This window comes from Ricinus communis, chromosome 1 (assembly GCF_019578655.1).
Source record: "Ricinus communis isolate WT05 ecotype wild-type chromosome 1, ASM1957865v1, whole genome shotgun sequence".
NCBI classification, from domain to species: Eukaryota; Viridiplantae; Streptophyta; class Magnoliopsida; order Malpighiales; family Euphorbiaceae; genus Ricinus; species Ricinus communis.
In genome coordinates this window covers 29275831-29291573 of record NC_063256.1, presented here as the reverse complement: position 1 = coordinate 29291573, position 15743 = coordinate 29275831, and the positions used below count along the sequence as shown (strand labels likewise).

Here is a 15743-nt window from a genome sequence, read left to right as displayed (position 1 = left end):
ATATGATTATTAACTAAAATTGAACATCTAGACTTAGGTTCTAAAACTTGGACTTTGGCATGCAATTTGTAGTCCATTAGGTTAACATATTGGTAAGTTTGGACTTCAATTAAATCCAATTAGACTTAGCGAGCTTTACCATGTTTAGTTAATTAATCAACTAACTTAGAATAGGATCACTAAATTAGGTCTTGGCACATAAGATGTAGCCCATTTAGGTTAAAAACTTGATAATTAAAGCATAATTTATAATTAGGCTAAACTCGATGGACCTTGTACATAATTAACTAGTAAATTATGTTAGTAACTTTAAACATAGGTTGAGCTTAATAAAATGGGCTAGACTTAGGTGGAACTCACATGCTGTAGTGCTTAATGTGTAGAAATATTACTGTTGCATTTATAAAAGATAGCCCATTAAAGAATAAAATTAAAGACAAAGATACACAAATAAGGAAGTTAGCTTCCGGATCCATCTCTAGATTTGTAGCGTAAAGCTTCTTTATAGAATCGAGAAACATCACTCATTAGTTAAAGTACCCTAGTGAATTACCCGAGTGGGGACTCTCATCTCCGCGCTAGTCTCCATGAGTAGTTAGTGTATTCTCAGTTAGGTTGAAAAGCCTTGTAATGCCGTAGTCGCTAAAGACACTTGGGTGCATACTCGAAACCACCACCCCCACCTGCAAAAAGACTATTTGACGTTTATCCATTCCATATGTAAGTAAATCCTTTTTATTCTCGTGTGCATATTGGAATATGCAATAACTCATATTCCATTTTGTGCACTCAGAGAATTGCGAGGGAGATGCTGCCGAAATTTCTACGAATGTGGAAATAAACGTTAAGCAATTGAACAGACGTCGTATTTCTGAATGGCATAGGTTCCTACCTTTGAAATGAACATAGGAGTTACAACGATGTAAAAATTGAAACAAACAATAAGTAAAATTTAATTAAATTATGTCCAATTGTAACAGGTAAAAATGAGTTCAGATCGTCAATGGATGTATTCTAGGTTTATGAGGGGCGTTCTAAACCAAGATCTTTTGGATGGTTTAAAGGAGTTTATTCATTTTGCCTCTAGTCAACCTAGATACATGGATAAGAATAAGATTAGGTGTCTATGTAATCACCAAAAGTGTCAACAGGTGGATGCTAAACTTGAAAATTTTGCAGATTGGTTCAAAAGTTATGTAAATTTTTTTTATATAGTACTTCATAATACAATTAAGCTTTTAATCCTCGTCTGGTAACAATATTCCCCTTTGATTGTAGGCAAGTGATAACGAAACGAACCAACTAATAAAGGATCTATCGAGGGGTCCCTTCAGATCAGTCGTTACCTATATGAGATATTTTGTAATGGGTTTAGAATCCACACAGTTAGGCATGGTTCAAGTATATCAACAATGAATAGCAAAGTGTGCCTATGAGGTTCAAGTTACAATATGGATAAGAGCGATTATTATGGCCGACTGTTAGAAGTTATACAATTGGAGTACCCGAGGTTGCCAATTAAAAAGACTGTACTATTCAAGTGCGACTGGTTTGACCGGACACCAAATTTAGGTACAAAAGTGCATACCGAGTACAAGCTTGTCAATGTAAACCATAAGCATAAGTATAATTGGTATAAACCATTTATACTTTATGAAATATCTTATAGCAACCAAGAGGGGGGTGAATTGGTTGTTTACAAAAATCAATTTAAACTAAAAAAATTTGCTTTGAAAAACTTGAGTATTAAAACCAATATTGGCGGAAGCAATTAACCAAAGCAATTAACCAATCCAATATGAGAATGCAAGTAATAAAATAAACATAAGTTAATAAGAAGAGCTTAGGAAAGAGAAAATCAAACTCAAGAGTTTATAGTGGTTCAGCCAACTCCTTGCCTACATCCACTCCTCAAGCTTCACTTGGGATTTTCACTATCAATAATCCTTTTATAGGTGTAAGATCAAACTCAAGTGTTTCCAAGCTCACACTCAAGCTTCTTACAAGTGTTTCAATGGCTAACACTCAAACCCAAGTGTTTTCTCAAGGCTCACACTCTTAACTCAATCTAAAATTTTCAATCTTAGTTACAAGAGCAAGTAATCCCTTACACTAGTGCTCAATCTAACCATTTTGAGATTTGAATATAGAGATCAATCACTCAACTACCCAAAGATTCAGACTCTTTCTTAAATCTTCAATACAAGATGAGTTTCATGAAGAAATAGAAGTTGTTGAGAGATATAACAAATATGAGGCTTAAGTAAATACTCTTCCTTAACCTAGAACCATTAGAAATGAAGTCTAAAGAGTTCTAGATGAAATAGAGCCATTAGACCCTCATTAAATATAAATAAAACCGTTGTAACAACCTCTACAAATACAGCTTCATATGTGAGAATAATCCTTCACGACTGTGAAGCATCAGTGTGAACAAAAAAATTGAAAAACTGAAACCCGTCATGGCCATGAACAATTCTTCACGACTAGAAAGTCTGCTTTCACGTCTCGAAACCCAGGTTTCATGGCTGGAAACTTTGGCTGTGAAAGCTACTGGACTTGTGAGGAAAAAGTTCTTCATGGGCGTGAGTCTTTCTTCACGGCTAGGAAGCTTTCTTTCATGTCTGGGAAGATTTTTTCACAACCATGAATGGCAACTTTCATGGCTAGGAATGTTGGCCCTGAATGCTTCTGGCAATTATTTACTTTTCAATCACGGACATGACCATTTAAAAACTCAAAATTTTTGAGCTATATAACTCCAAATGGTAAATCATTTTTTTCTGTTAGAAACTTTGGTCAATCCACTACAATATTGTAGTTTTGAGCAACTCTAAAATCAGCAATCTTCATACTCCAAAAAATTGAAATATTTTATTGCTCATATAGTCTTAACAGTTCAGAGATGCTTCAATATTTTGGCTATTGCGTCTTCCCTACGCTTCAGATTGATGTGAGACCTTTTTCATATGAAACAAGAATCCAGAGCTATAAATTTAGAGAAAGGGATATTAAAATTCTTCTTATAAAAATAATGCCACTAATTCTAATTGATCTTATATGCTGTAATCCAATCTGACAGCTTGAGCATAATTCACTCAAAAATCCGAAACTCCATTCTTCTAGCTCCAAAAATTATTCTAATTTTTGTTCCTGAAAGTTGACTAATTTAGCTATCCATCCATGTATGGCTTGCCTTCATAAACTCTTTCAAGTATTATAGTTTATTCTTCAAACTTCAACAACAGATTTTATTCCATGGAGATCATACTTGTTCACATGAGTTTTTTGATTCCACATGCTCTTTGCATTGCGCTTATATATTCTATCTGTCTTTCTATCTTTATTACTTCATGACTTTATTTTGATGTCCATATTGACTCAAGTATTCAAGTCCTTGACTCTTGAATCCATCTTCACACTTATGCCTCCATCTTCATCAATTACCTACTAAGAACAACAATACTAAACAAGATTGTTAGTAGTAATAATGTTTTGCATCATCGAAATCACATATGAAATCTTGGGGTCAACACTTTCAATACAGGCAAATCAGGTATATTATTACAGATATCCAAGCTTGTGTCAAGACACTCTAAATTAACAACAGTAAAGCTCCTGAAGCTACAAATTCAGAATGCGGGTTAAAAGTGATATATTAAATTGTGCTAAATCCAAACATGAGAATTCAACTGCGCATGAAATGAACTTGATTTAATTCTAGAAATAAGACTCAATTTAGCTTTCAAACTTTATTGTCAGACTCAATTTGACTCTTTTTAATTTTTTAGGCTAATTTAATCTAAAACTTTACTGTCTTAACTCAAATTAGCTATTAAATAAGAGAGGGAGTCATTCTCTCTTGTTAAAAAAATTAAAATGAAACAAAAAGATTTACTAATTTCTTTAAAGAACAACTTTATAATTTAAAAATAATTTAAAAATATTTTTAAAAACAACTAAAATATATTTTTATTCAGCTTAATAATTAAAGTGTTTTTTAGATTAATATTAAAATATTATTCTTTTATAAATGTTGGTTAAAGTTATTAATAGATTATATTTTAGCAAATCACTCTCCTTTATGGAGAGTGATTCACCCTTTTTTTAAATGGGATGATTTAAATAAAAAAGTAAAGATTTTAAGCTAATTGACATAAAAGGTCAAAAAGGGCAATATTAAATCTTTCTGTAAAATTTAGGAGCTAAATTGAATCTTATTTTTTAATTTTAAATAATACACTCGGCTTCAACTTTAACAATTGATTGAGAAAACAACATATATGGCTAAATATATATTTGGACACCAAAATTTTAGTTATTTGGTCACTTCAACACCTTAACTTTTGATTTAATTTGATAGATACCTAAACTTATATTATTTATCATATTTAAACATTTTTTAACATGTGATTTCATCCAACATGTCCACGTGCATTGAATTATAAATTATTTAGTATTATAAAAAAAAAAGAATTTAGATGTCTATTAAGTTAAATTGAAAAATTAAATATATTCAAGAGGTTATAAAAGTAAAATTCAAATATTTATTGGATTAAATTTAAAATTAAACTATTTAAATAACTAAATGATCCAAATTTAAGTATCTAAATATTTTGCCTTTTTCATTGAACTACGTTTGTATACATTGCACTATTGCAACATAGCCTCCAACTCGTGCTCATACAAGATGTTCATCTACGGTAGCATGCTGCTGCATTTATATCTACTGCTTAAAATGAAAAGCATTCTAATAATTCCTTCCTATATATATATATTTGATATGCTCATTGCAAAACTCACTTTGTGCATGCAATCAGTTTTATTTATCAACTAACTATAGGTTTTGCTGTTGAAGAAAGCTCTACTTGGTTGCCAAGAAATTCATACAGATTGGTGGATGAATTTTGGCCAAAGCAAGAATGGATGAAGGGAGAATCCATAGCCCATCCCCACAGATCAAGCCAGAGGCCACTGCAGGAAGCATCAAACCTGCTTTTCTGTTGTTTAGCTTGTGCCATACAAACACAATCAAGCTCCCCACACTCATATCAATAGCAAAGTATGCTCCTACTAGGAAAGGCACTGCCATAGCCATTGGAAGAGGGATCCATCTTCCAATATTTTTAGGGGACAGGTCTCTCAATAAATTGGCCAAAATAGCGAAGGAAAAAAACCCATAACAAAGCTGTAAGCAATGCTGAGGGAGGGCAGAGAAGCCTTCAACACCAAGAATTGCCATATTTCTATAGATGATGGCATAGGGAGCTTTATACTCGCCATCAGGGTTCCCAACGTCGAAAGCCTTGTAGAAGAGAAAGAATGTAAGGGGGGCTACAACACAGCCTATTGCAGTTCCAATGGCTTGACTGAGCAGCATGGAACGGGGAGAAGTGAGAGTCAGGTGACCAGTCTTGAAGTCGTGCATCAAATCTGAGGAGATGGAAACAATGGATTTAATCAAGCCACACCCCACAAGTCCAGCAACAACACCATTGTTATTACCAGCCAAAGCTGCAAGTACGAAGAGGGCCACCTTTCCATAATTATACGCCATATTCATATCAGTCAGACCAGCACCATAAGCATTGCAGAAGCTAAGAGATGGTGCAAGAATATAGGCAACCACTACAAAGTACCACTTTAGTTCTGGAAACATGATAGGGATCACTATAATGGAGATGACGGAGAATATTATGTACCCTAAACAGGCTACCCACATTGGGATTGTCTCTCTAATGAAAATTTCATTTCTCTGAAGATCATCAGGAGCTTGATTCTGCTTATCTGAAACTGCATAATAAAAAGTAACGTTAATGATGTCTTCCTTGCTTGATGAACTCATGGTTATCTGAATGACTTGTCTTTTATTCTAATGTCTCCATCAAATGCACACCGATTGTTGCATGCTAAATGCTGGTGGGTAAAATGGAGCAGCAAAACCAAAAATGATAAAGCTTTAAGTTGTTTGGCAAGCTATGATTATAAGATTAAGGACCGCAATTGGCAATACTGGCATTGAAAATAAACTGACAGGATCCACAATCAGGATACATCCACTATACCCTTACGTGTTCTGATATTGTTCTTCTTTGCTCTGGCACTGAAGTTAGTAGCTGTGAAATAGAGTATCTTGAGAAAATTGTAGAGTCCATCTCCTAGGATCAGGGCAATAGAAATAAAAACCTGCAACAGACATGAGATATTAAAAAACTAACTTTTATTGATCACCACCAGTACTAATAAATTTACTGTAATCTAAAATGTCTGAGTGGAGGACCTTGTAACCATTTAGACTCTTCATACTACTTTGTGGTAAAGTGGCAGGGAACCAATCTCCTTTAAGTTCACCTATCAGTGGCCACATGACTCCCCAAGAAAGTACTGCGCCAAGAAGTAAAGACAAATTCACAATATGGGAACAGATCATTCCCGCACCGACATAAGTCATACTAAAATCGAAGTAAAATCTGCAAAAATAAATTTCTTTAATCAATGATGATGAAGACTCAAGGAGACAAGTAGAATATGTAAATAATATTTTCGGAGAACTCACGAGTTTTTCCAAGCTTGCAAGCCAAATGTTGGAAACTGAACGAATCCGCATTTCTCTCCACCAGAGAAGAACCACTGAAAGAAAGCCCAAAAGAAGCTTATTGAAAAGAACTTCATGAACCCATGAACCTGCTTCCTGCAAGAACGATGCTTGCTTATTTCCAATCATTCCGAGATCAAATTTTATTTGGTATTCCATTTCCAAGAATCAAGTATAGTAGATGCATACCTAGCAATCTTGTCTCCTTTTGGAGTATGGAAACCATTAATGAGAACAGCAGTAGCAGTTCCACTTGGATACTGCAACTTGTAGTCTATTATCATGATCTGGTACAATCAATAATGCATGATCAGATATCATTTCTAGTTTCACAAGTAAAATTCTCGCAGAGCTTGATTTAATTTCCAAGTAAAGCTCATTCAAATTGAAAACCTCAACCATAAACATTAACCTCCAGACCCAAAAGAAGAATACACAAATAATCATTCAACCAGGAAAGAGAATTGGAAAAAGATACCTTTCTAAGAGGAACCAGTGCAAGCAACCCAACAAAACTGCTTACAAAGAGGAAACCAGTCATCCAAGCAACCCCAGGTTCTTTTGTGCTCTTAGGAGTATTCCCCTGTGAATCAACCCCAGCTTGCTCATATGTCTTCTTGTTCAATCCCAGCAGATATGATCCAAAACCACCTGTAAATTCCAGAATTTTTATAGATTTGAGACACGGTAACTAAACAGAAATTTTATAAAACATATGAATATTTAAATCCAAGCGTCACACAAGATAAAAATTTCCAACCTCCAACAGCAATGCTATAACAAGCAACAGCACAAGTCTGAATTATAGTATTCTCTTGTCGAGTAAACGGACTGGTTACAATACCAGCCTTCTGAAGGAGCTTAGTCCATGTTCTAATGAAAACAAAAGCCAGCAGTGCAGCAGAAACGTTGAGATTAGGGACTAGGCCTGTGGTGAGGTTTAGCTTCATGACTATCACACTGTAAATGATGCCAATGACTAAGCTAGCTATAACCCCCCTAATTGTGATCTGTTTAGACCATGGAGCAATTCCTATAACATCCTCTGCCTCATTTTTCAACTCTTCCAAGTCCTTCTCACGCTTCTCAGTTTCTTTTATTCCTTCAATATTCATATTCCCTGTTTGATTATTCATCAAGTTCTCCCTGAAAATAACAACAAAACAGGCATATCTCAATACAAATTATGAATGACAATATATAGATATAGGATCCTCTGAAGTTATAATAAACATGACAACATAATTATGTAATACTGACACGAAGTTGAAAATGTCTAATACAACTACCGCCTTGAAATATGCATAAACCTGTCATTTGAAACTATCTCCCTACAACCAAATCCAATATATCACTAGACATAAATAAAAGCTGATCTTACCTTCAAGTCTCTTTAGCTTAAATGGGGATGGATCAGAGCTTTGATAAAAACTCCCTTCATGAAGAATCTCAGTTACGGACTACCCAAATGGAAATAATTATGTAAGAACTCCCATAGAGAGGAAAAGCTTGATGGGAGCAATAATTACAGTCTGTTGACTTGCAAAAACCAACAAAGAGCATTAGACTCACAAGCTTCAATCGGATTCTTGAATAAAATAAGAGAAGACAATTCTGAATTGAGTCTTTCAATGCAATCAGGATAGCATTGAATACAAGATCATAGCTATACCCAATTGGGTTTTATTTACAATTTGATCAGATAATCACTTTTGTTTATTAGCATAAAAATTCACATGGCACAACCAAAAGAAATCCCAAATTTATATAAACCGTAGAAGAAGCATTGTTCTCACCAACCCAATAAAGCAAAAATTGAAGGCTGAAAGTCTCTTATTTGCATGTACTTCTACAAAGGAGTGCAGTACAGGTTCTATGTAGTAATTTGCAGTACACTAATGAAGTCAATTCAACTATGGATGCAACGCATTTGAACACATGTCAGGCCTGTATTATTGATCCCTTAGCAGTTGACTTATGCCCTCTAGTTTTTTTTTCTTTTATTTTCACCTACATCTCCTGACACCATATTGAATACAGGATCAATTCATATTTGTACCGGAATACAGTAAACGTTAAAATCTCATAATAAATATAATTTTAAGAATTTAAACTCATGATATCTTGTTAAGGAATACTGAGGTGAGCCAACCCTCCTACCACGTTGATCTCTAACTTTTCTCTTACTATATAAGTGCAACACAAAGCATAAAGGAAGAGAAAGGTGGGCATGATAGTAATAGATTTATTGAAAAGGAGGATAGAGGAATTAGGACTGACAGGTTCATATCTTTACTTAAAAGTGTCGTTTCTTTATGGCAAGAAAGAATTCAGTTTGGAAAGAAAGGAAGATTTTGATTGAATAGAATAGTTGGGCATTAGGCTGGTGGGTGGACCCAACTCAACAATTGCCAATTGGTGTGATTTCTTTTTTGTCCTTTATTTAATGGGCAATAATATGGAATCAAGCTTTTTAAGATAGAGAAGGATAGGGTACATAAATGAAGCATTTCTTTTTCATGAAAAATATTGACAATAATAATAATAATGAAAGAATTTCTTTAACACCATTGATAGTGGATGATGGGCTTGCGAAGATGTTAAAATGTTGACAGAGAAGTGTACTTGGATTTGTATGAACTTAGCTACCATATCGTAGCCATTCTTTTTTTTTTTTTTCCTTGGAGAAAAAAGAATTATGCCGTTCAATTCGAGCAAAAAATATGAAAGTTATAGACCTGTCAATTAGCTTTTCAACGTCCTTTGGATTATCTTTCTGGACTTCTACAGAGGGAATTATGCTTAAAACAATAAATAGTGTTTGGCACTGTGAATATAAAATTATGGCGGTCTTATCACATTATATTTAATGAGGTTTTTATGTTAAAAATTATTTATTTTTGCTTTTGCTTTGAATATAAGCTGCGATCTTTCCTTAAAAAAGAAAGTAGCAATATGAAAAAAAAAGGTGTACTTATTATCCATTAAATTATGAAAGTGCAAATGTATACTTGAATTGGATTATGAATCTATTTACATATTAATATTTAAGAATTAAATTTTTTTTGATATGTGTATTTAATTTCTTATATATAAATTTTTTATTTTAATATGTGTATTTACTTTTTACACATAAAATTCAAATTAATGTATAATTTTATAGTTTTTTTATTAATTTATTAATAAATAAAATACTGAAATAATATATTAATTATATTTTAATATTATATTGACTAATAAATAGTTTCTTAATTAGATAATGACACTAATTCTTATTCTAAGAAATAACATATTATTTATATTTTAAAATTATATTAACTAATAAATTAGTTTTCTAATTGGATAATAACTCTAATTTTAAAAAATAACATCTTAAATTATATTTTTAATATTATATTCAACATTAATATTTTTAATTATATAATAAATATTTAATTTTAAAAATAATAATATAATTATATTTATAATATTAATTCTTATAATACAAAAATTAATTAATAAATATTTTAAAAATAATTCTTATATTATTGCACTAATAAAATTTTAAAATTTTAAGAAAATTAAAGACATTCAAATATAGTTAGTTTGCTATTATTTTTAAAACATTAAAAATTTTATTACATTATATTTATCAATTTAATTTTATAATTAAAATAATAATAACATGTGTGCAGCATACGGATAAATGAGTAGTTGATTATTTAATTATAGAACAAAACCAAAAAAGCAGAAATTATTTGTTAGCCAAGAGTTAAAATCCTTTTCATTTATAAAAATATCCAGAGAAAATAATGTATTTTTATTTCTTATCTCCGTTGCAACTCGAAAGTTTCCAATTAAAAAAAAAGAAAAAAACTACTAGTAATACTTTTCATTTGAAAAATATTAGATAATCACTTTTCTTCTTTAATTAAATTATTTGACGTAGTTAATCAATTATTTATGAGTGAACTTGAGTTTAAATTCAACAATAGAAATTAAATTGAATTTTAATATTTTATTTATATTACAAAAGAAATCTAATGTCTTAATATACATGAATTTTCACAACTTAAATGAAGTTTTAAAGCTCTAATATTAATGATTTTTCTTTCCTTTCCTCATTTTTGTTGGACCATTCTATAATCGAAATGATGACTTCCCTTACTAACCATTTATATTATTGTTGGTTCATGATCCTCTTTTCCAATGTTTTTGTATTATTTTTTTATTATCTGTTTAATTCTTAACATGGAGATTTTTCTTTATTAGTTTGCTAACTATTAAAAAAAGTTATATTATATTCAATATCAATAGTTAAAATTAGGTATTTTAAATTAATTGAAACTCATAATTTTTTTATCGAAAGATTTTATAATTGCTATTTTATACATAAATAATTGTTGATTTCAAAATTTTATACGTAATTTTTATTCGTATTTTGATGCAATTAAATGAAGCAGGTGAAATAAAAAGATAAAGGAAATATAGATATATAAAATTATAAAATTAAAAGGATCAAGATAGAAGTGACAATGCACCCTATCAATAATTATATGTAATTATGTAATTTTTACAGAAGTGATAAAATTATATTTACAGGTTCATAACTTTACTTAAAAGTGTTATTTCTTTAATGCAAGAAAGAACTCAGTTTGGAAAGAAAACAAGATTTTGATTGAATAGAATAGTTAGAGGACAAATGATCAAACTCTTTGCAACTTGTAATTTGGGCTAAATGAGTACAACTTCAATTATTTAGTAAATTAATTTATAAATTTTATTTAAAAGCTAGATATATATAATTTTTAACTAAAATTAATGTGATTAATAGAAATGATGTTGACGATGGTTTGACAAAATTGACAGTGGTAGTAAAATAAATATAATATTATTAAATTTAATTTTTTAAATAAAATAAAAATTTTTAATATATTAAAATTAAAAATGTTAATTATTAAAATTAAAAATTAAATTTTTATTTTATTTAAATAAAAATATAATAAACATGTTTATAATTTTTTAAATTTAAATTTATTTAAATCTATTTAATTAATAATAGAAGATTTATCTGTTAAAATAGTTAAAATTATTCTTCTTTGTCTGAGCTAATGGATGATTTGACCCTTTATCCAATAGTTGGACACTGGACGGTGGACCCAATTCAATATTCAACAATTACCAATGAATGCCATATGTTTTTGTTCTTTATTTAATGGACAATAATATATAACCAAGCTTTTTAAGATAGGGAAAGATAAGTAATTGCCTTCACTAGATCAATGAAGCATTTTTTCAGAAAATAATAATAATAATAATAATAATAATAATAATAACTTTTTTGGATTGTTATATTATAAACCCGAGCCTATAATTTTTTTGTGTACGAAGTGTTTATTATATGTGCGCAATAATTTTTTTCTTCACTTAAGATTATAAATGTTGGCTTACTAAATAAACAACATTTCTCCTTTTACTATATCACATTTTTCCATTTCTATTATATTATTATTAATAATTTTTTATTATATTCTTTATTTTAATTTTATATTATCAATGTATTTCATTTTTTCATAAAACTAGATTTATTTTTAACAATATGCTAGTAGTTTTATTATAAAAAACTATATATTAATATTAAATTTTATATATACGTAAAAGTTATTTAAAATTTAAATTTTTATCACAATATAAAATTAATCACAGTGTCTGTTCATATTTTAAATAATATTACATTTTATTTTATAAAATTTAAATTTAAATTATATTTTTATCATTACATAATAACACTGTAATTTTATAAAATGTAATAATAATAGTAAAACATTAAAAATTATAATTTCAAATTCATAATTATAAATTATAAAACACAATCATATGTTATGAACACAATATCATCAATAAAAACTATAAACATCAATTATAAACTATATATTTATATGTTAAAAATAATAGGTTCATAAATTATAAACTATAGGTTTATTACGCATAAATTTGAGGTTCATGTATTATAGTCTAAGAATAAAAAAACAGATTCTAGTTCATCACGTGTATATTTGAAATTATAATCATAGTTAAGGAATTTACAAATTAAATAATAGATTCATAAGTTAATTAATGGATAAGAATGTCTATTTGCCCTCTAAATTTGACTTAAGTGGGCAATTTACTTAAATTTTGAAATTATGGCCAATTAAGTTAGCAACTTGGTAAAAATAGCCAAATTACTCATGTTTGTTGATGACCAAATTGTGTGCACTTGTAAATTTATCATTTTAAAATTATAAATAAAGAATATAAAAAGAATTGAAAATATAGAGTAAGCTTTATAAACCTTCAAATTAATATCCGAAATTAGAAACCCTAGTTTAACACCCTTTCTCCATCTCTGTGTCTTTAAAATAAATCCACAAATTATAAATCCTAATCCATACAACACAAACTTGAATTGTACAGAAAATGTCCCACTCGATTTCCTCTTCTTCACATCCATCATGCAAGAATAAAAGGAATGCGTTTTCTTTTGTTATGGATAATGATGAGGCTATGGTAGTAAGGTGTACATGTGAGGAAAGGGTGCTAAGAAGGACATCTAGGACAACAGAAAATCCTGATAGGAGATTTTATGGTTGTGCGAGGTATCACAATAATGTAACGGTATTTGTGGTTTTTAAGTTTAGTGATTTGTAGTTTAAAGGGGCTTTAATTTGTTTACTATAAATATTTGAGATTTTAGTTATTTTCATGTTCCAAAGTGCAGTCGTTTCTTTTGGTATCATGTAGATTTCCTAGGAAGAGCAAAGGAGGTGATAAATGACTTCAAGCCAGAGATGGAAAGATTGAGGGAAGTGAATATTGAATTTGTTTCTGCAGAAAAGAAAGTTCTATAATACGAAAAAGGAGTGGGCAGCGGTTGTGGGCGTGCACCCAAGTACTAGAAAAATGAAGTTAAAGTCTTGTAAGGCTTAGTAAAAGTAAGGACAGGTTTAGTTTCAAGTCAGTAGCATCTAATTGTTTTCGAATGGATCCCTTAGCGACTACGGCAATGCAAAGCTTTTCAACCTAATCAGGAACATAACTAGTCATAGAGACTAGCGTAGAGATGGGAGTCGCCACCTGGGTAACCAAGACATTTTTACTAATGAGTGACATTTCTCGATTCTATAAATAAGCTTAGGTCACAAATCCAGTGATGGACTCGGAAGCCAAATTCCTATACTTTTGTATATTTACCTTTAATTTTAGTTTTTAACGAGCTATTCCGTATAAATGCATCATAATATTTCTACATCAAACACTACGATATGTGAGGTCTGCCTAAGTCTATAGCCCATTTTATTAAAGTCAGCCCAAGAATGAAGGTTATTAACCTAATTTACTAGTCAACTATGTACAAGGCCTACCTAGTTTAGCCTAATTACAAGTTATCCTTTAATTACCAAGCCTTTTAAGCCTAATTAACTAGTTTTTATAGAGAGGCCCAATTCAGTGACCCTAAATCTAAAATGGCCCAATTTTAACTAACTAAGCATGACAAAGCCCATTAAGTCTATATGGATTTAGATTAAAGCCCAATTGCCATCTTAGTTAAGCTTATAAACTAAGTTTTCAAGCCAGGTCCAATTTTAAGGCCTAAGTCTATATGTCCAATTTTAATTAGGCAATCATATAATCTATATTTAGGCATTCATCACAGATAAAAAGTAAAAATAAAAGAGCAAGGAATAAATATAACTATTACAACCCACCTACAACTAAAAAACATAAAAAAAATCCTAAAAGAACTAAGTTACAACTCAAGAAATTGCCAAAATACAATGAAAATTGGAAAATCAGGCTAATAATGTATAGAGCTGTTCAACTCTAAAGGCTTGTAGGAGTTTTCTTCGATCTTTCCTCGATTTCCATGCCCATAACCGATTTTTTACATGCACAAGAGAAAAAAGAATAAGGTTAGAATATTTATAATCAAGAAAAAAAGGGAATATAATCTAATTGTCTAACTAGGTTTAAAATTTAGTCAAATTAGGTTAAAAACTTTAGGTGTTCATATTATCATATTCAAAATCCAATAAAATCAACATGTTCAATAGGAAATAAATCTTAATCTAATCATATGGATTACACAGAATAATCATAAAAATATATTTCTAACGTATTTTCATAAAAATAAAAATTAAATGAATTAGAAGAGATTTGATGATGTTGATGTAGAGGAATCCTCAGGTTGTCACTATTAGTCGTCGTTCTGTGAGTCTCGGGAGATGAGAAAATTGTTGAATCAAAAAATGAGATGGGAATCCAGTTCTGCCCTTTTTTAAGTTTTTAGAAGTTTTTATCGATCTTTTTATGGGTTTCCTAGTTTTGGAGTTTTTTCTCAGTGGGTTGCCTAGGGTATCCTCTTTGTATGTATCAATATAAAATTTTTGTACTCTACCTCTGTAGCTAGATGTGTGTTGTTATCTCTAGACCTAAGCCATACTCTTCTATTTATAGGGGTAAGGTTAGGAAACCCTAGAAGGTATTGAAAATTATTAAATAAATATTTGTAATTATCTCTCCTTTAATAGATTAATATCAAAGATTTTATGATAGGTCCCAGTCAGTAGCTCAATAAAATTCAATATTCTTTTAGGGTAAGAATGCACCACAAAGTTTATTTGGTTGTTTGATCATCCATTTTCCATTAACTTCAACAAGTTTAAATACAAAAGGAATTAACAACTTAGCCTACTTTCTAGGACACAATATAACAAAGAGATCATGACTTTAACAACCATATCCTACAACGTCCACTAGAGGATTTTTAGGAAATACTACCTGCTCTAATAAAAGGAAATAACAAAAGTAAAAATACTAGGCAATAGAAAAGTCCACGTTGGCAGATCCACTTATTCCATATATCTAGGATTCTTCTTAGGCACTCTTTGTGATCTTCGAATCCTAACATTACCCTCCCCATGAAGAGCAACCTTGTCCTCAAGGTTGGTAGCAACAAATTTGTCAAGTAATTCCTGGGTATTTTCCCAAGTGGCCTCTTCTACAGGTAACCCTCTCCATTGTATAAGGCTTTCCTCTACAGCAGCTGTTCGCTCGCCTTTCAACGCGTTTCAACGATTGCTTTAGGCTCGGGTATTATTTCTCCTTCCATTGTCATCTTCAGAATTAT

The 15743-nt window shown here is 30.5% G+C and overlaps 1 protein-coding gene across 4 annotated transcripts; it reads right to left on the bottom strand.

The window, feature by feature from the left end:
* Positions 1-4598: 4598 nt before the first annotated feature.
* LOC8276858 (metal-nicotianamine transporter YSL3) lies at positions 4599-8877 on the bottom strand. 4 transcript variants are annotated; one of them, XM_048378436.1, is made up of 9 exons: positions 8392-8877; positions 7977-8134; positions 7356-7741; positions 7074-7246; positions 6785-6882; positions 6557-6691; positions 6281-6470; positions 6066-6186; positions 4599-5793 (listed from the first exon to the last, which is right to left on the bottom strand). In XM_048378436.1, exons 3-9 carry the CDS (start codon positions 7729-7731, stop codon positions 4865-4867), a joined length of 2022 nt encoding a protein of 673 aa, XP_048234393.1. In that variant the 5' UTR covers positions 7732-7741; positions 7977-8134; positions 8392-8877; the 3' UTR covers positions 4599-4864. The 4 variants fall into 4 exon arrangements, with proteins under 4 accessions (XP_048234393.1, XP_015572671.2, XP_002515673.2 ...); XM_015717185.3 differs by having other exon boundaries at positions 7977-8127; XM_048378446.1 differs by lacking the exon at positions 8392-8877 and having other exon boundaries at positions 5292-5433; positions 5537-5793; positions 7977-8385.
* Positions 8878-15743: the final 6866 nt, after the last annotated feature.

Coding starts and splice junctions, on each gene's coding strand:
- LOC8276858 (XM_048378436.1), bottom strand. CDS start 7,731: ATGAATAATCAAACAGGGAATATGAATATTGAAGGAATAAAAGAAACT. Junction 7,247..7,355: donor TTATAGCATTGCTGTTGGAG/GTTGGAAATTTT, acceptor TGGAATTTACAG/GTGGTTTTGGATCATATCTG. Junction 6,883..7,073: donor CACTGGTTCCTCTTAGAAAG/GTATCTTTTTCC, acceptor TGATTGTACCAG/ATCATGATAATAGACTACAA.